This window comes from Corvus moneduloides, chromosome 18, assembly GCF_009650955.1.
Source record: "Corvus moneduloides isolate bCorMon1 chromosome 18, bCorMon1.pri, whole genome shotgun sequence".
Lineage (NCBI taxonomy): Eukaryota > Metazoa > Chordata > Aves > Passeriformes > Corvidae > Corvus > Corvus moneduloides.
Genome location: NC_045493.1, coordinates 10,188,872 through 10,213,092, shown reverse-complemented (window position 1 = coordinate 10,213,092; position 24,221 = coordinate 10,188,872). Strand labels below are relative to the sequence as shown.

General features: G+C 57.1%; 2 protein-coding genes and 1 long non-coding RNA gene across 6 annotated transcripts in view; 2 read left to right on the top strand and 1 right to left on the bottom strand.

Annotated features, from left to right (window-relative positions):
• Positions 1 to 139: 139 nt before the first annotated feature.
• Positions 140 to 8,723, bottom strand: LOC116453155 (sodium-dependent serotonin transporter-like). 2 transcript variants are annotated; one of them, XM_032128312.1, is made up of 13 exons: positions 7,340 to 8,706; positions 5,476 to 5,610; positions 5,166 to 5,385; positions 4,886 to 5,024; positions 4,563 to 4,697; positions 3,814 to 3,917; positions 3,413 to 3,540; positions 3,207 to 3,319; positions 2,871 to 3,002; positions 2,686 to 2,785; positions 2,366 to 2,466; positions 852 to 1,019; positions 140 to 631 (listed from the first exon to the last, which is right to left on the bottom strand). In XM_032128312.1, exons 1-13 carry the CDS (start codon positions 7,512 to 7,514, stop codon positions 551 to 553), a joined length of 1,731 nt encoding a protein of 576 aa, XP_031984203.1. In that variant the 5' UTR covers positions 7,515 to 8,706; the 3' UTR covers positions 140 to 550. The 2 variants fall into 2 exon arrangements, with proteins under 2 accessions (XP_031984203.1, XP_031984202.1); XM_032128311.1 differs by lacking the exons at positions 140 to 631; positions 852 to 1,019 and having other exon boundaries at positions 1,670 to 2,466; positions 7,340 to 8,723.
• Positions 880 to 6,670, top strand: LOC116453156. Its single transcript, XR_004243696.1, has 3 exons — positions 880 to 959; positions 3,158 to 3,579; positions 4,916 to 6,670. It is a non-coding gene; the product is annotated as an uncharacterized LOC116453156 (long non-coding RNA).
• A 3,665-nt stretch (positions 8,724 to 12,388) lies between the features above and the next one.
• SGSM1 (small G protein signaling modulator 1) overlaps positions 12,389 to 24,221 on the top strand; it is a 36,629-nt gene continuing 24,796 nt past the window's right edge. For 2 of the 3 annotated variants that reach the window (XM_032127821.1, XM_032127819.1), the window contains exons 1-3: positions 12,389 to 12,422; positions 12,523 to 12,566; positions 22,419 to 22,494. In XM_032127821.1, coding sequence (XP_031983712.1) covers positions 12,404 to 12,422; positions 12,523 to 12,566; positions 22,419 to 22,494 — 139 coding nt within the window. In that variant the 5' untranslated portion in view covers positions 12,389 to 12,403. Of the gene's footprint in view, positions 12,423 to 12,522; positions 12,567 to 13,184; positions 13,544 to 22,418; positions 22,495 to 24,221 lie in introns of those variants that run through there. The other variant, XM_032127820.1, reaches the window with a different exon arrangement.

Below are 24,221 nucleotides of genomic sequence, written 5' to 3'. Positions count from 1 at the left end.
CTCGGGCAGTTCCTCCGACAGATTTTGGATCTTTGTAGCAGGACAAGGAGTGTCTGGACAGCGCCAGCCCCCACGTGTCCCCCAGCCCAGCCCGAGCTCTGAGCCACGCACGGCGCTCTATGAACACAGCACGGCGAGCTCCGGCTCCTCTCCCTGCCCTCATCTCCGAGCATCGGCATCAGCTTTATTTTCCAAAGACTCACGGCACAACTACAGACATGCACTGCTCGCACCCGCGGGGCTGCACGGGGCGGGGGGCAATTCCTCCGTCCGCTCCTGGAGCTGCTGGAATTCTCCTCCAACCCCGGGCGTTTGTCCCCTTGCCTTCCAGAGCCCACCGGCCCCAGCGGTGGGTCCCGTTCTCCCTGCTGCGGGCCGCAGGTTCTGCAGCCAGCAGCGAGAACGGGCTCTGCTCCGCCAGGACGGTGCCGCTTCCACCGGGATGCTCGTGGAGATGCAAGAGCCAGTTCGTGATGAGGAGGGCGATGGTGGCTGCCCCATCGCTGTGCCAAGGAGGGAGCCAGAGCAGTCTCCGTGTCCCCCGGCCGTGCTACAGGACGGGGGCCATGCCCACCCCCTCTGCCTGGGGGGCTCTCGTGGTCTTCTCGGGCCGAATGCAGATGGCGAGGCGCTGAGGGAGAGACAAACACGGGGCGTTTCCTTCCTGCCATGGAGCCACGCTCCTCTGAGCTCTTCCCAGGCAGCTCTCCCGGTGGGATTTAATTGCCACGCGAGCAAAGATGCTGAGGATGCATCAACCACCTGCCCAGTTCCCCAGCCCCAGCCTCGGGCTGACCCCTGCCCATTCCAGCCTACCCAGGAGCCATGGGATTGTCCATCCTGCTCCTGACCTGCTTGAGCGACCCCGGTGTCCAGACGAGCTTGTACACCATGTAGAGGGGGATGCAGATGAAGGACGATGCTCCGATGAGGAATCCCACCGAGATGCTCCACTCAGGGTACTGGTAGTCAAAGAGGGTCAGGGGTGGCTGGTCCAGGAGGGAGCTGATGACTATGAACTGTAACGAGCAGAGCCATCAGGGGCCTCGAGTCCTGTGAGCAGTTTGGGCCCCTCTCACCAAGACAGACACTGAGGAGCGTGTCCAGAGAATGGAACAGAGCTGGGGGAGGGTCTGGAGTAGCAAGAGTGGCTGAGGGAGCTGAAGGGGCTCAGCCTGGAGCAAAGGAGGCTCAGGGGGGACCTTGTGGCTCTGCACAACTCCCTGACAGGAGGGGGCAGCCAGAGGAGGTCGGGCTCTGCTCGCAGGGAACAAAGGACAGGAAAGAGGAAATGGCCTCAAGTTGTGCCAGGTCAGGTTGGACATCAGGGAAAATTTCCTCACCAAAAGGGCTGTCCAGCCCTGGCACAGCTGCCCAGGGCAGCGGTGGAGTCCCCATCCCTGGAGGGATTTAACAGATGTGTAGATGTGGCCCTTGAGGATATGGGTTAGTGGTGGCCTTGGCAGTGCTGGGTAATGCTTGAACTCTTTGATCCTAGAGGGCTTTTCCAACCTAAATAATTCTCTGATCTCCCCAGCCCTGGCACTGACGGCAGCTCATCCCGCAGGTTATCAGGGCACAGGGATAGAACAAGGTGATCTTTAAGGTCCCTTCCCACCCAAACCATGCTGTGATTCCATGATTTTATGCCCACCATCCAAGTCCTGCTGCTCCCCCTGTTCTCCCAAACCCCAGCCAGCGTGGATATCGCAGGGACATCTCCCAGGCTGGGTGAGGGCTGGGGGCCTCTGTCTAACAAGCGCCGTGAGCCGGTGGCCTGCGAGGGCTGTGCAGCCCTGTGCTGAAACAAAACCGTTCGCTTTGATGATAATGCTCCTCTCTTTAATAACCAGGGCAAAGCGCTTAGAGCCATAATTAATCCTCACAAGGCCTCTTCTCCTGCAGATCCGGTGAGATTAGACCCCTCTGCCGACGGCAGCCTTTGAAGTGCCGTGGGAGCTGGCATTTCAAAGGGACGGATCCAGCCCAGCGCAAGGGAGATGGACCCGTGGCCGGCCCTGCCAGGGATGCTGTGTGCTGGGAGGATGAGACAAAGCTGCACTTGCAGCCAGCTTTGCCCAGGAGCTGTGGAAAAAGCTGGAAAATGTATTTCCAGCTCCCTTTCTCGGTGAGGTCCTCGGGCTGTGGGCAGTGTGGCAGTGCCCATGGCTGGAGCAGCAGCACGGGGAGGGCTAGCGTGAGGTCCCACAGCCCTGTCCACTCTCCTGGCAGCTTGGTCACCTCGTGTGAGTGAGAGGGGAGTGGCTGTGGCACAGGGGGCTGGGCAGCAGAGGGGAGTGGCTGTCCTGCGGGGTGTCCAGAGGGACAGCGATGACTTGTCCATAATTTGGCCATGGATACTCACTGCCAGCAGGGCCGGGCTGATGGCGACCCAGCACAGCTTCCAGAAGAGCCCCGGGGTAAAGCCCAGCATGGCTTTGACATCGTGGGAGAACCTTTGGATCCCTGCCAGAGGAGAGAGCCCTCACAGCCCCGGGATCCCGCTGGGGACGTAGGCGCAGGGATGTCCACATGGACACTGCGCCCTCCATTCCCATCCCAGCCTGGCCAGGAGCCACGTGCGGGCTTGTGCCCCTCAGTGCCTGGGATTTACTCACCTGTGCAAGGTCACACACCCATGCAGGTGCCCACGGGATGTTTTCCATGCCAGAGGCAGTTTCTTACCATAAAACCAGGAGACAGCGATGGTTTCCAGGAGCACCACTGCCAGGATGGAGCAGCCGGCACCGAACTCCTCCAGCAACTTCACCACGTAGGCTCCCCCCTGGAGCAGCACGAGGAGGGGGAGGCTGCAGACCCCACGGGGGTGAAGGAGTGGGGTGTGGGGGGCCAGTGCCGGTGGAACTCACATAGGTGAGGGTGCTGAGGGAGCCCAGGAGACAGACTGTGATGAGGCCGAGGACAAAGAGCTCCCGTCGCCCTGCCAGGACCTGGGGGTACTCGTCCATCACGGCCGTGATCACGGCCTCCAAGCCCCCAAACTGCAAAGGAAACGTGGGGTGGGGAAATGGGACATGAGGACAGTCCTGCTCTCCAAGAAAACCCGCAGGGCAGAGGGGGGATGTCCCATCCCATCCCATCCCATCCCATCCCCACCTTCCTGAGGCCATAACTCCCCTTGTCACCCCACTATCAGCCATATCCTGGTCCCTGCTGGGGACACAGCTGGGCTGTCCTGCTCCTACCGTGCTGTCCAGCCCCAGGGTGATCATCATCAGGAAGAAAATGATGGCAAAGAAGGTGGACCCCACCATGTTGGCAATTGCTTCAGGGTAGGTGATGAAGAGGAGGCTGGGCCCTAGGAGGGAACACTGGCTTGGTTGGCTGTTCCCTGGCACAGCCCCGGGGGTGGGAATTCTCTTGGGGAAGAGGCTGCTGGAGGGAGGAGAACCTTTATCTCTGGCAACATCCTCCACCTCCACGTCCCTCATCTCGGCCATGTAGCCCAGCACGGTGAAGATGACGAAGCCCGAGAGGAAGCTGGTGAGGCAGTTCACGGCACTGGTGACAAGCGCGTCCCTGGAAGGCAGAAAAGGGGGAGAGACGCCCCCCCTCCAGGTCAGCCCTCACCCTGCTCCAGCTGCCCTGGCCTTCCCCCACTCCAGCTCCCTCTCCTGGCCCCTCACACCAAAACCATCAGTGAAATGGGGAAAGATGCTCAGCCTGCAGCCACGGGGCCCAGGAGCTGTTGGGGTGTGGCAGTGGGGCCCAGGAGCTGTTGGGGTGTGGCAGTGGGGCACAGGAGCTGCCAGAAGGTGCCTCCAGTGCAGCTGTGCCCACTAGCACCCTCACCGGTAGCAGTTATTGTGGAAATGGTTGTAACTGGCCAGAGCAAGGAGGACTCCAAATCCAGGGCCCAAGGAGAAGAAAATCTGTGCAGCAGCATCCACCCAAACCTGGAGGGAGAAACGACAGGAGGATGGGTAGGGCAGGGGGTCCTTGGGGCTGGGAGGGGGCTGAGAGGTTCCCCACAGAGTGCCCATGGACACCCCATGGCACGGGGATGGGGCTGTGCTGGCACATGTGTCCAGACCTCCTTTCCTGCCTGCCCTGTCCCCCCAGGAGATGTCCTGGGAGCCAGGGAGCTGCTGTGGGATGGAGTGAGCTCGTTTCCACCCTGGGGTCCGGCAGCAGCAGAACTAAGCAGTGTCACCCGTGCTCGCCCACGCTCGGAGCAGGGATGGATCGCGGGGAGCCCCGAGTCTGCAGTGCCCGCTCCTGCCCAGCGGGTTCAGTGCTGGCAGCACGGCCCTCATTACCTTTAATGAGAATTCTCAAGTGCTGCCTGGTAATTACCCACAGGAAGCCCATTGTCAGCCCAGGGGGGAGCACGGCACAAACAAAACCGGCCAGAATGAGATGGGTGATTCAATTACGGATTTACATTTCCAACAGCCTCTCCAGGGCACCTCGTTTCTGTGGGAACAAGGTCCCCATTGCCCTGTGGTGGGGCCAGACCCGTGGGCAGGGTTGGCTGGGTGTCCTGGGGAGGGCTCTGGGTGCTGCCGCGCCCTGGGCAGGGGGTCCCACCACGCACTCACCGCGGTGCTCAGGAGTTTGCCCCAGTCTGGGCGCAGGTAGAAGACGACCCCTCTCCAGGCTCCAGGCAGGGTGGCCCCACGGATGAGCAGGATGAGCAGGACGACGTAAGGCAGCGTGGCTGTCACCCACACCACCTGAGGGGAGGCAGTGTCACCCCGTGGCACCACCGAGCACCCAACCCCCGTGTCGGGCTCACTTGGGGTGGGGGCAGGGGCTGGGGGGGAGGTGGCATTCCCTCTTCCACAGTCAGGTGAGTGGCAAGACCCCCAGCAGGTGATGGGTCCCTCCTGCCCTGGCAGGGCAGTGCTGGAGCCCTCCTCACCTTCCCAGAGGTTTTCACCCCTTTCCACAGGCTGAAGTAGACGATGGTGAAGATGAGGAAGAGGCAGAGGAGCAGCTGCCAGCGGATCCCCCCGATGTCGTACAGACCCCCGGATTTCTGGATCTCCAGGACCTTCCTCCTGCAGGGAGGGATCCCCGCGGCCGGGAGCAGGCTCAGCCCCGGGCAGGCAGTCCATGAGCTCCTCAGGAGCATTCCCACCTGAGAGCCTGCTCCCAGTGCCCCCTCAGCTCAAACACATCATCCACAGCCGTGCACTTACGTGTAAAACTCCTCGGCGGGGGACCTGGAGAAGTTGGTCCAGGTCACGTTGCTCTTCCCGAAGTAGTTGGTGCAGTCGGGGGTGTTCCAGGGGTTGTCACAGCTCGCCCAGGGCAGGGTGCCCGAGAAGGAGGAGTAGAAGTAGTAGAGAGCCCAGGCGATGATGGTGTTGTAGTAGAAGGAGACGTAGAGGCCGATGATGCAGATGGCAAAGCCGATGCCTGGGAAAAGCAGGATCAGGCTCAGCCCTGGGACACAGCTTTGGGGACTGGCTGGGGGTCACGGTGTCACCTGGGCTGGGGGTCTCTCACCTTTAAAGAGGGGGCAGATGCGCTTCCAGATGGGGATGGCACCTGTCCTGTGGAACTGCCCCAGGGCCAGCTCCATGTAGAAGAGGGGCACCCCCCCGAAAACAGCCATCAGCGTGTAGGGGATGAGGAAGGCTCCTGCAGGGTGGGGAGCACAGCAGGGTGACCACCAGGCTGCCAGGGGACCGTGGCACTGTCACCTCCTTCCCTCCTGCTGCTGCCCCAACAGGTTTGGATGTGTTTGTGAGAAGCTTTGGAAATGATCTGGTCAGAGGAGCTCAGAGATGTGAGACCCTGCTCGGTGTTCCAGCTTCCCAGCACAGCCCTGCTGGCATCCCATCCTTCACTAGGGAGGCACCATTTGGCCAGGATGGAACAAAGAGCCACACAAACCGTCGGGGCGCAGGGGAGGGGACACCCAGCACCCCTCAGGTCCAGAAGAGTTTTGGAGAAAATCCGAGTGAATATGCGCAGCCACCCCAAGACACATCATTAACGCTGTAATCTGCATTATTCATAACATCCTCGTTTTTACTGGGGCTACACTTGTACCCCATGGAGCTTTTGGAAGTGGAGCTGCTCTCCGAGTTCTGCTGGGATTAGTTAATTTAACCCCCCACGGCTCCTCCTTCTGACAGATGTGTGTGTGCTGTGGCATCCCCAGCACCCCAACATTCCCAGTATCCCCAAAATCCCCGAGCACCTCCAGCATCTCTGGTATCCCTAGCATTCCCACTATCCCCAATATCTCTGTCATCTCCAGTACCCCAAATATCCCCAGCACCCTCCTGCAGCCCCCCCATCAACCTGGCAGGACTGGCCCAACAGGACCAAGTGTTTTCAGTGTTTTTCCTTCCAGGCAGAGCCTGGGCTCTGGGTGAGTCCAGTGCTGCCCATCCCAGTGTTCCCACTCCATGGGGCTGTGCTCCCCCAGAGCTGCTCCCTGAACTCCTCACCCTCCCGTGTGCGTGGGGCAGGTGGGAACCACCCACCCCAACCACGGCCACGCAGAGGGGCTCAGCTCTGCTCCCAATCCCACAGGAGCAACTCACAAATAACTGCGTTCCAACGTGGGCACCTGGGATCCACGGTTTTGCCTTGAGTATGGAACTAATTATCTCTTTCTAATTTTCCCAAGCAGTAGAGGATGTTCCCCGAAAGCTGACTTTGGCAATTAAATCCGCTGCGCTCTCCCAAACAGCACAAAATTCTCATCCCTCCTTTTTCATTTCCATGTGAGGGGGGCTTCCATCCTGCTCCATTCCCAGCAATTTATTTAGTTGTCATTTACTGAAGGTTTTTCCCTTCATGGTGTTTCTGTGTCTTCGCTTCCCATTGATCCCTCAAAGCTGGGGCTGCTTGTGGGGTCCAGCACTGCCAGCCAGGATCCACAGCAGGAGGGTGGGAGGCTCATGAGGGTGATTTTAAACCACAAACCATCCCAAAAGGCAGCTTCCCAGAGACCCGAGATCACGGAGTGTGTGAACCTCCCAGCCCAAATTTACGGACCTTAATCCTTTTTTGCAGTTTGGACCATGCTAATTTTCCCTTTGTGATCCTAGAGCTGCTAACACACCCCTAACCCCACTGGGAAAGGAGGGAAAGACCAGGAAAGCAGGGAAAGACCCCAGGGAAGGAGAGTGGAGGGAGTGGAGGAGGATTTTGAATGAAGAAAGACACAAATAGAAAAGAGACAGATGTCAGGAGAAGTTGGGTCGGTCTCTAAACCACCCTGTCTGAAGTGGAGCAGCTGGAAACAAAGAAGGAAAAGAAAGAGTGAATTTTCCGAGGTGAAAGAGATGGAAAATGAGGAAAAAGGCACCTTTTCTCCAAAAGAAGACTTAAATTAACCCGGTGGTGTCCTTACCCCCTCCGTTCTGGTAGCAGATGTAAGGGAACCGCCAGACGTTGCCCAGATCGACGGCAAATCCGATGACGGAGAGGAGGAAATCCATCTTTTTGCTCCACTTGTCCCTGGGGTGGGCGCGGGGGTTCGGGGGCGCGGGGCTGGTGGGGGGACCCAGGCAGGGCTGCTCTGCCATCCTTCCACCCCGGCAAATCCTGCAGGATTCAGGCTGAGTAACTTGGGGCCGGGAAGGATTTTTCTGTTGCTGATGACAGATCCGAGGAGGGGAGGGTCAGGCTGACTGCGCTTCCCCACCTCCCGCTGGAAACCCACGGCACGGAGAGCAGCCGGCAGGGAAACCAGAGCCATGCTCTGATCAAAGGCAGCAGGGGAGAGCAGCCCCTGAGCGTGGGGACCAGCCTGACCCTGCAGGGACCGGCGTCATCCCACGGGGACCAGCCTGACCCTGCAGGCACTGGCATCACCTCGCGGGGACCGAGCTCACCCCGTGGGGACCAGCCTCACCTTGTGTGGATGAACATCACCCCGTGGGTCCCACCCAGGGGAGGGGATTCCAACTCAGTTTTGGGGCTGAGGTGGTAAAATGGGACCTATTTCTCTCTCCGTGGTGTGTTTTGCTAAGGAGGTGATGCTCGTGCTTGCAGGGGAAACTGGGGAATCATGGAGTGGTTTGGGTTGGAAGGGACCTTTAAAGGTCATCTCATCCATCTGGGCTCGACGGGTCTCTCTGGGGTGTGAGTTGCTGGGAATAAGCCACATGAAAGGGAAATAACTTTCGCCGCTGAGCTGTGACCAGGAGGGGATGGCAGTGTCCCCAAAGCCACCGCTCTGCCCTGTGAGAGTTTAACAGCAAAATTCATTGTTGTGAAACGCGCCTGTGCAGGGCTTGCACAGACCCGGGGTCACCGGCTTCTCCCGGGACTCTGGGGACCTCCAGCCCCGGCTTTCACAGCCTTTCCCATCTGTAATTAAAAGAAACTACAGGAGAGATGGAGCCGGAGCTGCGGCTGCAGGGCCTTGGTGAGCAGGTTGCTGTGACGACGTGACGCAGCTGCCCGGCACGGGAAGCCTCTGGACACTGTTAATCCCTCAGGAACACACACGGAGACCCGTTAGAAACCTCCAGTTAAAAGCACTTTTTAGATTTTTTTGTTGTGTCTGGCTCTGGCTGCTTGGGCTGTCATAGAATGGAGTCACAGGCTCGTGGAATCGTTTAGGTTGGAAAAACCTAAAAGTGGGTCCAGTCCTGTCAGTCCCTGCACAGGGTGGGCTGAGCTCCACGGGCTTCTCCCTCTCTGCTATGGAACCTGAAATTATTGTTGCTTTAACACGAAATTATTGTTCTTTGAACACCTCTCCTGTGAAATACAGCAGTTTTCCGCTGCTGGGGTTACGAGGGGAGATGAGGATTTCCCCCGAGCGAAGGGGTTGGGTGGGAGGGGCTCAGGGTGGTCCCTGCGCTGGGGGAGAGCGAGCGGAGATTGAGGGGTCCCGGCAGAGCCCCTCCATCGGTCCCCGCTCCTGAGCCCGGTGTGGCTCCCCCCGAGCCCAGCCCCTGCTCACAGGTGAGGGACAGTTAATCTGCTGTGGTTTATCCGGGATTTGTGTCACTCCTGGCACTTTCCAGCGCCGTGGATTCCCGTCCTTCAGCGCGGGAGTGGAGATGAAAGCCCAGGCTCTGGGGCCGCCCTTGCCCCGGGATTTGGGATGAAGGTGAGCGTGCCGGGGGCAGCGGGGTTTAACCCCCCGACCAAGGACCATCGCGAGGCATAAATAACAGAACTGAGGCAGCTGGTGCCATAGCAACTGTGAAAAACAGTAGATAATAGATACCAGCCCTTTCTCTGCTGCTGCCCCTTCTTTTCTCCGAGGGGTTTGCGTGGAATGGCTCGGTGGGACCTCCCTGTGCCCACGTCCTGCCCCTGCTCAGGAGGGCTCGGCAGATGGGCTCAGGCACTGCCAGGGGTCTCAGGGGTCTGTGGGGTCTGCGGGAAGCAGGGACAGCCCCCAGCATCCCTCGAGCACCGGACAGAGACGCCTTTCCCAATGTGAAGTAGCGGCTGTGCAAACTCCGGCATCTGTTTAAAACTAAGCTCCTTTCTCTCCTGAAGAGCCTCTTGTTTCCCGGGGTGGGGCAGAGCTGGGCCTGCCGGACCGTCCACGGCAGGGCTTTGCAGCGGAGGGATGCGCACGCTGCTGCCCGGGAGCTCCCTGTGCTCAGGCACGGACCGGGCTCCGGTTCGCAGGTGGGTGCCCCGCTCCACCTGCTCGGTTCAGTGCCTCCATCCCCGACCGATCCCCCCGGGAGCTCGCTGGGGAACGAGCCGTGAATGCTCCCGGTGCTCCCGTCCCGCTGCCCCCTCTCCCTGCGCCGCTGCCCCTCCGCTCATGCGGCTGCGGCTCCTCCGGCAGAGGGTCGGGGCCGCGCTGTCAAATCGATGAGGGGAGAGCTTTGAAATCTCCGCTTGTTTTTAGAAGCTGCAAGGTGGAAAGAGCTGCTGGAGATGGGGAGGGAAGGGGGAGAGGTGTCTTGGGGAGATCGTGGAATGGTTTGGGTTGGAAGGGACCTTAAAACTCATCGCGTTCCACCCCCTGCCAAGGAAAGGGACACCTTCCGCTAGCCCAGGTTGCTCCAAGCCCTGTCCAACCTGGCCTTGGGCACTTCCAGGGATGGAGAAGCCCAGCTCCTCTGGGCACCCTGTGCCAGGGCCTCAGCACCCTCACAGGGAAGAATTCCTTGCCAATATCCTGTTTTTACACCTGTGACATCGCGGTCAGGGACGGTCTGTGCACTGCTTCATCCGTTTATTTCTGCTTTTTCCTGTTATTTTATTTCTTCAAAGCACCAATCACTTCAGATTGAAACCGCAGAGTTTAAATCCAGCCCAAATCGGATTTAAATTTGAATATCCAGCGACTTAGAAGTTGTTTCCAAACACCACGATGACTTGATTAGCAGAATGCTTTTATCCCACCCTCTCATCCGTGCAGGGAAATGCAGGGGAGTGAATTGTGGTCTTAAAACAACTATCCTGTTTAAGCCGCAGAGGCAGCAGTGGGAAGTTTAATTTAATTAGCATGATACTCAGAGATGTAACTTAATCGCATTAAGTATAGATCAACATGCTCTCATTTAAGATCTCCAGGCTCCAGAAAACAGGGGCCAGTCGTCTCCCACCTGTCTTTAATCCAGGGAGAAGCAGAATTTTCCGATGAAGGGGAACCAGCTTGGGGAGAGCTTGTCCCTGTGCTTCTTTCAGACGATTTTCCCCCAAAGGTTCTGGGACCCGTGTGGTCCGGCAATCACATTCCCCCAAGGTGCAGCTCGGTTACGTTCGTGCTGCCACCACCTCTGCTAACAGGTATTTAACAAGCAAATAAACAGCGAGAAGCTGAGTACACGGAAATAAGTTTTCCTCTACAACGGATATGGCCCAGGCCTCCTCCTGGTCCCTGGAAGGTACAAAAGGGACCGAATTCGGACTAATTCCGAGCCCAGAGCTCCCTCCTGTTCTCCTGCCAGCCTGGGTAGTGGAGGGAACCATGATTACGGTCCCTGCTGTCCTAAGGGTCACCGAGCAGGAGCCTGGCCGGAAAAGCTCCGAGGCAGAGAGGATGCAGCCCAGCTCTGGGGTCACTCTGGGGGGCTGGCGGTGTCCCTGCTGCCCATGCCGGGATTGAGTCCCGACGGCAGCGGGGCCAGGCGGGGCCGTGCCGGTGGCGGCCGTGCAGCACGGGCGGGCAACGCTGCCCTCGCAGTAACGCGGTTTGTAGTTATTGGAAACTGGACTGTGGAGGAGCCAGGATGCTGTTTCTATGGAAATGTCCTGGAACAGTAAACGAGGGAAGAGGAAAACAGAAGAGATGTTAATGGAGCTGCAGGCAGGGCGCTCTCCGAGGGGCTGCGATGTTGTGATTTTGAGAGGAGGCAATGGGGGTCTCCGGTCGCTGTCACCTTCCCGCTGTGCTGGAGCTCACCGGAGCGGGCCTGGATGGCTCAGGCCTGAAAGGACGTGGTTGCTTCGTCCCTGTGAGGGACCTCCAGAGCCCTGAACCCCTGTCCGAGGCCAGACAGTGCCCCAGCGATCCCCGTGTGCGGGGACACCTCCAGGGCTCTCCCCGTCCCGCGTCACCCAGCCCCGCGGCCGCCGTCCCCGGGCACCTCGGGGCTGGGTCGGGGGTGCAGGGACCTGGCTGGGGGAACGGGAATCAGCTATGGGGGGGGGGGGGGGGTTTGGTCGCCACCCCGGGAGCTGGGGCACGGCTGTGATCCCACCGTGGCACTGGTCCCGGTTGAGACCCTGTAGGAGCACCGGTCCGGACCCAGTCGCCCTGCCGGGGGTGCCACTTTCGGGAGCGCCGAGGTTGCCGGGGGTGCCGGGGATAGGGGGCACGCCGTGGGTGCCGGGGCTGCGGATGGCGGGCGTACCCGGGCTGCCGGTGCCGGGGGTGTCGGTGCTGGGGGTGCCGGTGCCGGGGGTACCGGTGCCGGGGGTGTCGGTGCTGGGGGTGCCGGTGCCGGGGGTGTCGGTGCCGGGGGTGCCGGTGCTGGGGGTGCCGGTGCCGGGGGTACCGGTGCCGGGGGTGTCGGTGCTGGGGGTGCCGGTGCCGGGGGTGCCGGTGCCCGGGGGTACCGGTGCTGGGGGTGCCCGGGGGTACCGGTGCCGGGGGTGCCCGGGGGTACCGGTGCCGGGGGTGCCCGGGGGTGCCGGTGCCGGGGGTACCGGTGCTGGGGGTGCCCGGGGGTACCGGTGCCGGGGGTGCCCGGGGGTGCCGGTGCCGGGGGTACCGGTGCTGGGGGTGCCCGGGGGTACCGGTGCCGGGGGTGCCCGGGGGTACCGGCGCTGGGGGTGCCCGGGGGTGCCGGTGCCGGGGGTGCCGATGCCGGGGGTGCCGGTGCTGGGGGTGCCGGGGGTGCCCGGGGGTACCGGTGCCGGGGGTACCGGTGCCGGTCGCGGATTGGCGGCGGCGGCGGCCCCTCCCCGGCGGGGCGGGGGGCGGTGCGGCCCGGCGGGCCCGGCCCGGTGCCCGGCAGTCTGCGGGCGCTGCGGAGCGAGCGCGGCCATGGCGGCGGCCCCGGCGGGTACGGCGGGCGGGGACTGCGACCGGGGACCGGCACCGGGACTGGGGGTGGCGGGGCAGGGCCGCACTAATGGGTCTCTTCTCCCCCCTTCTCCCCGCAGAAGCGGAGACCCGGCAGCGGCTGCTGCGCACCGTCAAGAAGGAGGTGGGTGCGGGACCCCCGGGAGCAGCCCCGGCCCGGTGCCCGCGGGGAGCGGCGGCTGCGGCGGCTTCTGCCCGGGGGGAGCCCCGGGCCCGCTCGCCCGTGGCATCCGCTGGGTCCGGCTGCTGCTACCGTGGGTTTAAGAGCCCCCAAAGAAACCAGCCCGGAGCGGGGCCGAGAGCCCTCCCGGCCGAGAGCCCACCCGGGCGCGGTTGCGGGTCCCGGGGGGGCGGAGGAGCATCCCTGCAGCGCCAGTGCCCGGCATCCCAGCGCCCCGCATCCTTGGAAAATCGCCTCTGGCTGGGGGCAGAGCACACCACAACTTGGGATTTTCCGCAGGGAAAAAGGGGCGACTCCCGGTGCTGCATCCTTCCCTTGGGAGCGGGGATGGGACGAGCCCTCCCGCAGCACGGCGCTCCTTGGCAGGGCGGGGGGCAGCGGGTGCTGGGGACCCCGGGCAGGAAAAGGGGGGGCCCAAATGTGTGTGGCCAGTGCAGGGTGATGGCGTTCTCGCTCTGCTTCCTCTTCTCAGGCATCTTTAACTCTATTAGTTTGTACGGTGTTTTATGTTGAGCTGCCTCGAGCTCCGTGTTTATCCCGTGTGTTACACCTGAGTAGACGGTCCATCGAGTCACGGAGCTGAGTCGTGCCGGGTGGTGAAGCGCTGGGTCACCGGGAGCTGCTGTCCTGTCCTACCCACGCTCTGTCCCCGCAGGTCACCTCCCGGGATGTCGGAGGGTGTGGGGGGATGTGTGGTGTTTTGTTTCTGCTCTTACGAGCATCTCGCTATCCAGTTTACAGGCTCCCGGGGAATGGAAGACACTGCTTGGAGTCGGGAGAAGCAGACCCGTGGGTGGTGGGTCTGGGGAGGGTGACTGCGCTGCCCATTCAGACCACTTCCCACCTTTAATGCTGTGCCGGGTGTGGTGCTAAGGAATACCACTGGTTGCCTCAGCAACGGCTATTAAACCAGGAAAAGGGTATGACATTTATTTAGCGTTGTGGATAGAGCTGCTATCTCATTATTACTGTCTGTGGCAGCTCCTGAGTGCAGAGACGGCTGCTGCAGGGTGGGAGCCAGGGCTGCTGCCGGCCCGGAGCTTCCCCCAGAGCCTCTGCCGTGCTGGCCCTCAGTGCCCGGCTTTGCTCCCTCCTGGGGCCGTGTGCTGGGGGAAAGTGGAGCTGGTACCTCCGGGAGCAGAGCTGCGGTTGTGCCGTGCCCTTCTGCTGGCTTTTGGGCAGATAATGTGGGTTTGGTGAATGCGAGTAAAGCCTGAGGGAGGAAAGGGGTGCACGGGGGAAGCCCTCCTGCCCTGGTGAAGTGCCACCATGGTGCTGTGACCTGGGTGTTTGGCACGCTCCAGGACCTCTCCAGCAGCCCCTTAGAGCTGACACAGAGCAGAGGCTTTGTCCTGGTGGTCCCATTGTTCGGGATGTTGGTGTGGATGTGGGTTCCCTGCCTGTGCAGGTACCAGGTGGTTGCCATTCCCTTGGGATTTGCCTTCCACGTGCCCTTCCACTCCCGCTGGAAGCTCTGAGCCTGGACAGGGGTTGGGTCCAGCAAGGGGGCTGTGGGTGCACAGCCACACAGGTGGGGGAATTCCATAGAGGACCTGTGCTCTCCACCTGGGCTTTGCTCTGGTGGGAATTAAAAACCTTGGGAAACGTGATCCTGTAGGTTGTGGAGTTAATTATTTAGTGCCATCCCTGAGACTGGAAGCAGGTGGGCATTCTTGTGCCTGTTGCTCCCTGCTCTTTAGGCCTGCTTTGCTCATGCTTTTGGTTTTCCTTCCTTTCCTAGGCTGACCTCAGGTTGAGTCAGGAGCTTTTGCAGACTGCAAGGAGCAGTAGAAAGGGCCAGAAATCTCCTGGGTTTTTTTCCCCACTCCCAGATTTTTAACCTTTCTCAAACCTGTATTATTCTCATTTCACGAGACCATGCCTGGTTTTGCTCCAGCCAGGGCTCTGTGTGAGCTGCCAGGGCCCTCGGTGCAGGTGAGCCCAGCTGAGAGCAGGGACAGCCAGGGCTGTCCTTGGGGAGCTGTGGCACATCTGTCACCCAGGGCCATAACTGAGCGAGGCAAACACTGGGAGGAAGGTCTGATCCGAGCAGGGACAGAAACAGTAAACTGGAATTAGCCAGGGCACTGAGCAGCCCTCAGTATTTGGCTGTTGCCATGGTTAAGGCACTGGATTCTGGAGAAGTCCTGTGCTGCAGTGGATGTGCAGGGTGAGATGAGCTGTGTTATCTGTCACCATCTTCTTCCTCCCCCCTGCCCCATATGGTCATAATAAATCAAACCAACCCTGGAAGCTGCAAAATGGACTGTTTGTCAGCAGGCTGCAAGGGAAGGAGTGAGGTCTGACACAGGAGGCATCTTGTGTCCTGTTGTGCAGGGTAAGCAGCATGACCAACGTTTTCTGATTTTTTTCAGAGCTTTTATCAGATGGAATGAGCCTTCTTTACAAACCCAGAGCCTGAAATACCCAGGTTTGGTGTTTCCAACTAGAAGTACTCCCCTTCCAAACTGTGCTCCTCCCCTTCTTTTACAAGTTTGGTTTTTAACAGAGGAGAATCCTGAGGTGTTTTTAGCTCCCTCCAGGCAGCCTCACGGCACAGAGGGAGGGAAGCAGGTGTTACCTGTGCAATCCACCTGCACACGTGTCCCTGGAGCGTGAGCTGAGTGAAAAGCTGAACAGCGTATGAAAGCAAACAGTCATCTTGGTCGTTCTTCTGCAAAAACTTAGTTTATGTTTAACTTGCCACTCAGGAGGCAGCTCTGAGTCTTTGTTCCTTGGTAGCTATCAAACCTGGATTGAACATTTTGCTGCCTGCTCTTAGAGTTCTTTTAGAAATTGGGGTTGGCCACAGCCTGCTTGTCTTCTACCAGATATATTGTTTGTTTTTCAGTAGCTGGAATGGTTGTCACTGTGTGGCTGTTGACTAATTCCTTCATCATGTGTCATGGGAACAACAGTCAGTCTCTTCCTCCCACCCTTTCAGAGAAGCCCCTGCTTTGCAGCCATGTTGCCGGGTTTGTGGCTAAGTAACACAAATGACTGGTAAGAGCAGTGTTTTTGCAGCTTGGGTTTGTTTTTCTGTGTGCCCGCCGTTCCAAAATATCAGATTGGAGGCGTCAGTGCCAGCTATTTCATTCTGGATGGGTAGAAAATTGTAAATTAATTTAATGCTACTAGGATTTGAAAAATTAATGTTGAGAGCTTTAAGTGTTCTCGAGGCCAGTTTATTAAAAAAAAAAGGGAAAAGGCCTTTGTGTAGCTGTCAAAAGTGTTCAGGCAAGATAAGGATGAGGATGATGAGCTGCAGGTTGGTGATGAAAGCTGCTGTTGGCAGAGGGACCCTCTGATGTCTCTCAAGCACCCAGGGCAGCCTTTTTCAGATGTTTCTGTATCAAGAGAGAACAGAGGGCCCTTAATGCAGCATTTCTCGATTGCCTGCATCGATCTGCTCTGAAGAGCAGCACTGATCACTGGGGACCATTTCCTCTCCTCTTCGATGTAAAAGCAGGGCTTTGCACAAGAGCTCTGGTGCTCCAGAAACCCCTGGCTTGAGCTGTCATCCCCGGAGCAGGTTTTGTGCTGCTTTCCCCCTTCCTCACACCTTCCCTGTGCCGGGAGGACCCTCTGTCCTCTGCTGCCAAAATATCCTCCCCCTCCTCCCTCCTGGCGTCCTGGCTGTTGCCATGGAAATACCTGGCTTTGCACAGATTCAGGACTTCGGGGCGATTTGGAGCTGGAAGCTGGTTTCAGTATCATCCTTCACCACGTTTCAGTGAATCCAAAAGCCTCGTCAGGGCAACATCACTACCTGGGAAAACCAGGGGCTTTGGGATGTGCTGAGAACAGAACCCGGCTTCGAGGTCGGCTGCTGGAAACACAGAAATGACTAAAGTTTTCCTTAAATGTTTCCTTAAATGTCTGTATTGAGCATTTACAGCCAGCAGTGCCAGCAGTGCCCACAGATGGCGTGGAAATGTGTGTTTGACAAGCACAACAGGAATAGAACCAGCTATAACGTGATCTTAGGCAGCTTAGATTAGAGTTGCAAGCACGGATTTTTGGCCAAAAGTTGAAGCCCTGTGAAGGAAGTCTGGTGCAAAACACTCTCAGTAAATACACATGGCTGGGATGCCCCTGTGTCCCCCCAGGGTGTGATGTTGCATTATGGATCCTTCCACTAATATATTTTAAATTCATTTTCCAGCAAGCTGCACAAGCATTCAGAGTTCTTCTCCTCCCTTATCCCCCAAGGAGCCTCATCCCAGTCCCCAGCTGTGAGCACACGTGGTTCCTGGGGAAGGGCTGGCCTGGAAATCCCTCCTGTGTGTCACGTGGAGGATCCCTCAGCTGCAGGAGGTGCCATGTTTTATTCAGCAAGTGGTGATAAATAATTAAGTAAGACTTTTAGAAAAGCCAAAGGTCTCCGTGGGCAGGAGTGTGATCGATGTTTCTGTGGCAGGAAGAATAGGGAGCTGCCAAATGGCTTTCAAGACAAGTGTCTGGTGCCATCAGAGGTGTCCCTGTGGTGTCCCCTCATGCCAGGGGCCACCAAAACGTCTGGCGAGAGCCCTGAGGTCTCTGGGTATAAATGGTGCACGTGCTCTGTGTTTTAACTGATCCGAGCACAATTAATTGGGCTTTTTTTTAGTGGTCAGCCTGTAAACTCTTGAAGAAGTGGCAGAGCGTGGCTGCAGCTCGTGGTGGTGCTGAACAGTCTGTCTGGCACCTGCTTTTGGGATCATCTGGGTGTTTGTTGCTGGAAAGATGAGGAACATGGTAAGGCAGGAGAAACAGGAAATCCTGCAGCGTCGAGTTGGAAAACGTGAATTTTGTCAACAAGTCTGCTAAAAAAGGGTGTTGTAGCAATGAGACAGGCAACAGGCAGAGATTTCATTTTCAAATGAGAAGGTGAAGCTGGCTGGTGAGAGGTTTCAGTCTGAGAACTTCTGCTTTAGCTTAAAAAGTGGCTTTAGCTCCAGCATTGGCCGTGTGATTGGATATCCCAGGATTTCCATCCACCATTCCCCACACACAGAGACTCCTGTGGGCACCAGAAGGAGTGGGGGTTTGGAATAATGTCCTGGAGCCAAGCAGAGATTTTCCACTTGCTTTGCTTTGGACACCTTTGGTACATCCAGCAAAGCCAGGCTCACATTCCTGCTGGGAAATATTCCCCTGTCTGTTTGTCCTTGCAAATACAACCCTGCCTGGGGATGTCCTAATGTTGCATCTCAGTGATCCTTCAGCGTTTTGAAAGACTGGGAAGTGACAGAGCTGCAGTGCTCCATGGACACAGCTCCAGAGCATGGGGAGCTGCTTCCTGTGGAGCTTTCTCCTGGAAAGAGACCTTGGTTGGGAGAAGCAATTACAGGAGAGCTCAGACTACAGCAAGAAATGCCCACGTGCACTCGTTGCACCAAAACTGACACGGAAAATTGGATTTTTTAAGTGCAAGAATTAACTGCAAACACATAATCAAAGCAGCACTTAAAGACCGTGATGAGAACGAGAAAACTGCAGCTTGGAAAAGAATTTGAAAAGCAAATGTACAAAAGCAAACCAAGTTTAAAGCCTCTTTCATCAATGGGTTGGGGGTTTTTTTAAAGTTTTTTTGTTGCTGGTTGTTTGTTTGTTTGGTGGGCTTGATGGTTCTCCTGGGCCAGGTGGATTGAACAGGGACAGTGAACCTGGCAGTGCTGGGTGAATGGTTGGGCTCAGTGATCTTGGAGGTCTTTTCCAACCTCAACAATTCCATGATTCTGTGATGAATTCTGTGATTCTGAGGGGATACAGGCAGTGCAGCTTCCTGGCTCTGGTCCTGCAGCATCTCATCCACCCAATCTGACACCCCGTGTAGAGGTGGATGTTCAGAGGGAGCAGGAGACATCTCCATCTTCATCTTCACCTCTATTTTTTGCTGTAAATCCTTTGGGTTTGGGATGGGATGCTCTCCCATGGCTTTAGCTCCAGTGTGTGGCTGCTGGGCCACATTTTTTGCTTGTCCAGATGTTTTTTGGTGCTGGATCTGGTGACCAGGCCTGTTCCTGGGAGCAGCTGCCCTCAGCCTGTGGCAACGTGAGCGAGCTTGACCCTGGAACAGGACTGGGAAAAGGATCTCCCTGGGGACTCTGTTTGCATCTGGCTTGCTGTAAACAATTCCACGGAGTTTCCAGCATGGCCAAATAGACAGGAGGTGTTGTGCTTCCATAGAAATGCTTTAATAACCAGTGAAAGGCTTTGCAAGAGGCACGGCAGGAAAATAGAGACTGCAAACATCCCTGGATAATGCAGAGTACGGGTTCTCTAGGGAAAAACCTGGCCAGGTAAAACAGTTGTGAGCCAATATTGCCTTGGACTAATTAAACCTGGAGTTCTTGGCTTGCTCCTGGTCCCTGCACCTCGGTGGTGGCTGTGATAATATTTGGCTTGTTCCAGCAGTGTAAATGACAACAGGACTGGGTGACAGGAAAGCTGGGCTTTGGATGATGCATATCCCTGGGAATTTTGTAGCAGAGAGGTCTAAGCCTTCATCCCTCCCTGGGGTCTGGGGTTGTTGGACAGGTGAGGGTTTGATTTCACTTTCCAGGGGGACTTGTCCTGTGCTCACAGCTGGAGCCAGGGGTTTGTTGGTACTGCTGTGGAATTCTTGGTGAGATTCCTCCCAAGTTTACCTACAGCTAAATTATTAGTTGCTGTTTTAATTTCCTTTCTAATAAAAGAAGAGCAAACATCTCATTTCCCTAGGCTGGCATGAGCTCCAGAGTGGGCAGCTTCATCTGTTGGGATTGTTCTGGCTACAATCTGAGAATTAGCATTAAAATGCTGGAATGCAGCACATTCAGAGGCTGTTCAAGTCTTCTCTGTGGAGGGAGCCAAGCTCGGCTGAGCCGATGTTCCCGGGGTGTCAGAAGCTCCCAGAGGATCTGGGAGCACGTGGCAGATCCCAGCTGTGGTGGTGGTGATCCCAGCTGGCTGTGGAGGGGCTGCTCTGAGTGGGAGAATCCTTTGGGGTCTGCAGACAACAGCACAGGAGATCTCTCAGGAGTTTTGGGGTTCTCTGGCTTGGAGCTGTCCTAGAGATGCCAGCTGTGTCTGTTTGGGCAAACGTTAAGATGGTTTTGTTGGAAAATTTTCTTGGTGCTTAGAGAAAGTTGGGATCTCTGAGCTCTGTTCCCTGGAAGTGTTGATTCTGTTCCCTGGAAGTGTCCAAGGCCACATTGGATGGGGCTTGGAGCACCCTGGGATTGTGGAAGGTGTCCGTGCCCGTGGCAGGGGGGTGGAATGAGATGAGCTTTAAGGTCCCTTCCAACCCAAACCATTCCAGGATTCCAAGATATCCCATGTTTTCTGTTACAAGGCCATGTCTGTCTGTCTGTCTTCTACCTCCTGGGCTGGTGTTTGTATTTGTCAGATGCCAGGTGAGTGCCCTTGTTGCAGTGCCCTTTCCACTTCCAGTCCTTTAGACTTCCTTGATTTATTTTTAGCGTTACAACCTCAGTCAGTGCAGTGCATTTTCTTTTTTTTTTTACTTTTAATGAGTAATTTTCCACTAAACTGTGTCTCTTGGAAGGTGTTTCGCTTGTGCCTCGAGCGTGCAGGTGGTTTGTGCAGTGTTGGCACTGAAATGCCTGGTCAGAGCTGGCTCCTGCAGTCCTGGATGCTCCCCAGGCCCTGGACAGGCAGATGGTCACTGGCCTGGGGAAGGCCCTGTGGCATCGTGTCAATATATTGAAATTTCAAACAAATGTTTGAATGTGCTGCTTATATTGGAATATTTCCTGATTGAATCAGAAGCTGGTAAAGACATAACTCTGCACGTTGATTCTCAGGTGTATTTGGGGGAGGGGGGTTAAAATCCTGATACCACCAGTGCTGGCACGAGTGTGCATTTAATATCTGTGTGTCATCATTTTCTGGGAGATCAGCTGGATGTGTGAGAGAGAAGTGCTGTGCCCTGCTGACAGAGGAAGCTCAGCCTGCCTGGGCAAGGGTTAGGAGCCACCTGGACAAGGGTGGCTCAGCCAGCTGGGAGAGCCAAATTTCAGGGAATCCCTGAGGGCCCCAAGATGTGAACCTCCCTTCCAGGGCTGCTCCCAGGGGTGGTCAGGGATAGCTCCTGAGCTGGGCAGGCTTCCAGAATGTCTTTGGTGACGTGGAATTCCAGGTGGAGGAAAAGGGGTGGCTCTGGGGAGCACCTGGGCACTGGTGGACATGAGGTGTGTGGTGCTTCCCATCCCTGATCCACCCCTGCAGCCAAGGTCGAGGGATGTGTGGGAGACAGAGGCTCCTCTCCTCTTGCTGGGACTTGCTCTGTCCCCGTTTCTGTTGCTGTAGTGTAAAATAAAAAGTTGCTGGAGCAGGGAGCCCTGAGTGAGGATTGCAGCTGCCCCTTCCCTGGTGCCCAGCACAGGGCACCGGGACAAGGGGAAAACTGTAGGTGGGAGGTAAGGAGTAAAGGAGCACCAGGAGGTGCCCTGACCAGGGCCAGCTGCAGTTTTGGGACACAACAAAGCACTGGGGTGGAAGATGGAGCTTTCTCCTGGTCCCCGGGGTGTTCCTGCAGGTGGAGTCACCGCTCTGAGCGCGGCGTTGGGATGTGGGCGATGTGGGAGGTGCAGGAGCTGGATCACGTTGTGCCAAGAGGAATTTCCCAGCCACCTCCAGTCCCGAGCTCCACATCTCGATGACATTCCTTGCTGTGACTTCCTGACTCAGTACCAGCTCATCCGAGGCATCCAGGGAAGTCTCAGTGCTCCGTTAGTCACCGAGCAGGGAGCAGTGCTGGGATCTCACCTGATGGCTCTGACACAGAGCAGCTCTTGGCTTGGAGAGGACTCTTGTCTTAATCCAGACTCAGGGTTTCCTTTATTGAGCTGTCAGCCATGCATAACTTTGATTATACCTTGCAAAGGGGATTAATTCCCCAAATGATGCCATTAAAGGTCTCCCATTCATGCAAGGTTTGCTTGGCCAAGTCTTGACCCTCAGCTCTGCACTGGGAACACTTTCCCCTGTGTTTTCCAAAATCAAGATGTTACAGAGGCACTGGGAGATGAGATCCAGGCATGCTGGCAGCTGTGTTTGAAAGGAAAAGTGGTTGGGAACGGAATGTTTAAGGAGCAAAGATTCAGCTGGACTCTGGCTGGTTGTAGCAGGATTAGGGAGAGTGGCAGCTGGGGATGGAAGTCACCACTGTGCTGCCAGACCTGACCTGCCAGGTCTGACCTCCCATCTGCTCCCTGCAAAGAATTACCCTCCTAATTTATGTGGGGTCCTGTTTGTTTTTGTCCCCTAATCGTGCCCCTGATGAGCACTAAGTGACAGCTTCCCCTGGATCAGCTGAGTGCCAGTCAAGAGTCAGAGAGGGCAGAGCTGCTGGCACTGCTGTGCGAATGGAATTCCTGGGCACAGCTGGTGCCAGGTGATCGCTGAATTAGGCACTGATGGATAGTTGCAGTCATTTGGGACAGCTGTGTCACAGGAAATTTGTCAAACAAAATGAGAGAACAGAACAATGCTGTAAAAGCCTTAAATCTGAGATTTAGCTACCTTTATGAGATGACTTTCATCTAAATGCTGCTCAGATCCCTCAGTTAATTCTCGGCTCATCATTTTCCTACTGTGAAGTTTCTCAAAAATGAAGCAGCCCTTTTTTTATACCTGACTTTTTGAAATAGCTGGCGATGCTCAGCAGGCAGAGCTGCATCCTCCATGAGACCTCCTGTGCAGCTGGGGAAACCTGGGAGCAGAGGAGGTTCCTGTGCACCCACCCCACTGCAGGACTCCTCACTCTGCTCCATGGCTGAAGTTTCCCTAACTGCCTCTGTCCTGCAGGTGAAGCAGATCATGGAGGAGGCTGTGACGAGGAAATTCGTGCATGAGGACAGCAGCCACATCATCTCCTTCTGTGGTGAGTCTCCGATGCTGGCCTGGATTGGGGCTTTTGGTGCTGGGCACTCCCTTCCCGGGCTGTGCCATGTGCCATTCCTGGGAACCAGTCATTCCTGGGGACATGCTCCAGCTCCAGGACCTTGGGCTGGGGCACTGGGGAGTGCCAGAGGATGGATTGTTCTGGCAGAGGTCAGAGTCCCTGAGGTCTTTGTGCTTAAAATATACAGGGATATGTCAAAAGAGGGAGGGGTGCTGGCAGTGTGTGCAGCCATTGAGGAAGGACTAGAAATAATCTTTTATTTTTAAATTCCCCTGAGAGTTGATTCAACTGAAAGTCTGTCAAGTCCAAATCTTTCTTTGCTGTTATGGACTAGGAGTTTATGGAAAGGAGCCTGGAGGCTGGGCTTTCTCCTTTCCTCCTGGGCCTTCACATCAAAGACACTCAGGAGCCTGTTCCCTCTGTGTGGCATCGAAAGAGCAGAGCAGACTTCCAGGTGTGACTCATTCCCTGCTTTTCTGTGCAGCACGAGGCTTCTCAGCCTGGGATTATTTATAGGCTCCTGCAGCAGGGAGCTGAGGCATCCAGGCACGAAGGGCTCCTTGGTCCCTTCTGGCCTCTCCCGATGCTGCTGCCCTTTCCCTGGCTCCCGGTGTCCCCCTCCTGCTCCGTCTGCTGTTCCTCTCACTGGAACGGTTCGTGCACCTTCCTCGGTGTTGTGGCTCTCCAGGAGCTGGGTGAGCTTGTAAATAACCTCTTTCCCTGCCAAGCAGAGCGTGCTGCAAGCCTGGCTCTGGCTGCCAGAGCTGCCCTTTTCCCTGGAGAGAGCTGCCTTCCCAGCAGAGCCCTCCTCGCCGAGCCCTCTGCGCGGCCGGCGTAGCGCAAACCCCTCCGGATGGAGCCAGTGGTCTGGCAGGGAAGGGCAGCAGCCCCCGTGGCGCTCTGAGGGGGGTTTGGAGCAGACAAACACGAGCTGGCATCTGTCACATCCAGGCTGCCCTGGGAGGCTGATGGGGAGCCGGCGGCGGGGCCGTGGGAGCCCAGGGTTTGGTGTCCACGTCAGCCAAGGCTGCTCAGCTCGAGTGGTTTGAATCGTGTCAGAGCTCTGGGCAGCTCAGGAGTATCTTCAGTCTTTTGCCAGCAGCCAAAGTTCCCCCCTCACCTGGGTGTAGCTGAACGGGGCCCCTGCACCACGTGGCTATGCTGTAGGTAATGTCCTGAGGGATGAGGAGAATCTCTTCAGTGTCTGCTTGCAGCAGTGACACAGCTGAGCTCCAAAACTCATCCAATTTAAAAATCCTACCATTACCCCTGGATTTAGTAGGGCACGGGGAGAGTTTTTCCTATGGAAGCTGCACATTTCCATGTAGTTCTGCCAGCAGTGGTGTTTTGCACAGGTTCAGATGTGGCACTGGGAACAGATGCTGCTGACAGCTCTGTCTCGATGCCGTGTGCCAGAGGCCATTCAGGACTTGGGATTTCTCCCTGCCTGGCAGGAGTTGGGATGTGCTGCCTGTGACCTGAGCACAGCGGGAGTACCAGTGCTCCCATTTGTCTGCTGGGCATTTGGAATGGAACTGGTGGCACTGGGAGCTCACAGAGGTTCTCTCTTGGGAGCGCAGCTGGGCAGGAGCAACCCTGGCTGCTCACCCGCCGTGGTACCTGAGCTTTCAGGACCTGCCTGAGCAGGCCACTCCAAATGGGCACCCCTGGGTGCAGTCCCAGGCAGGTGGGGCTGTTTGTCACTT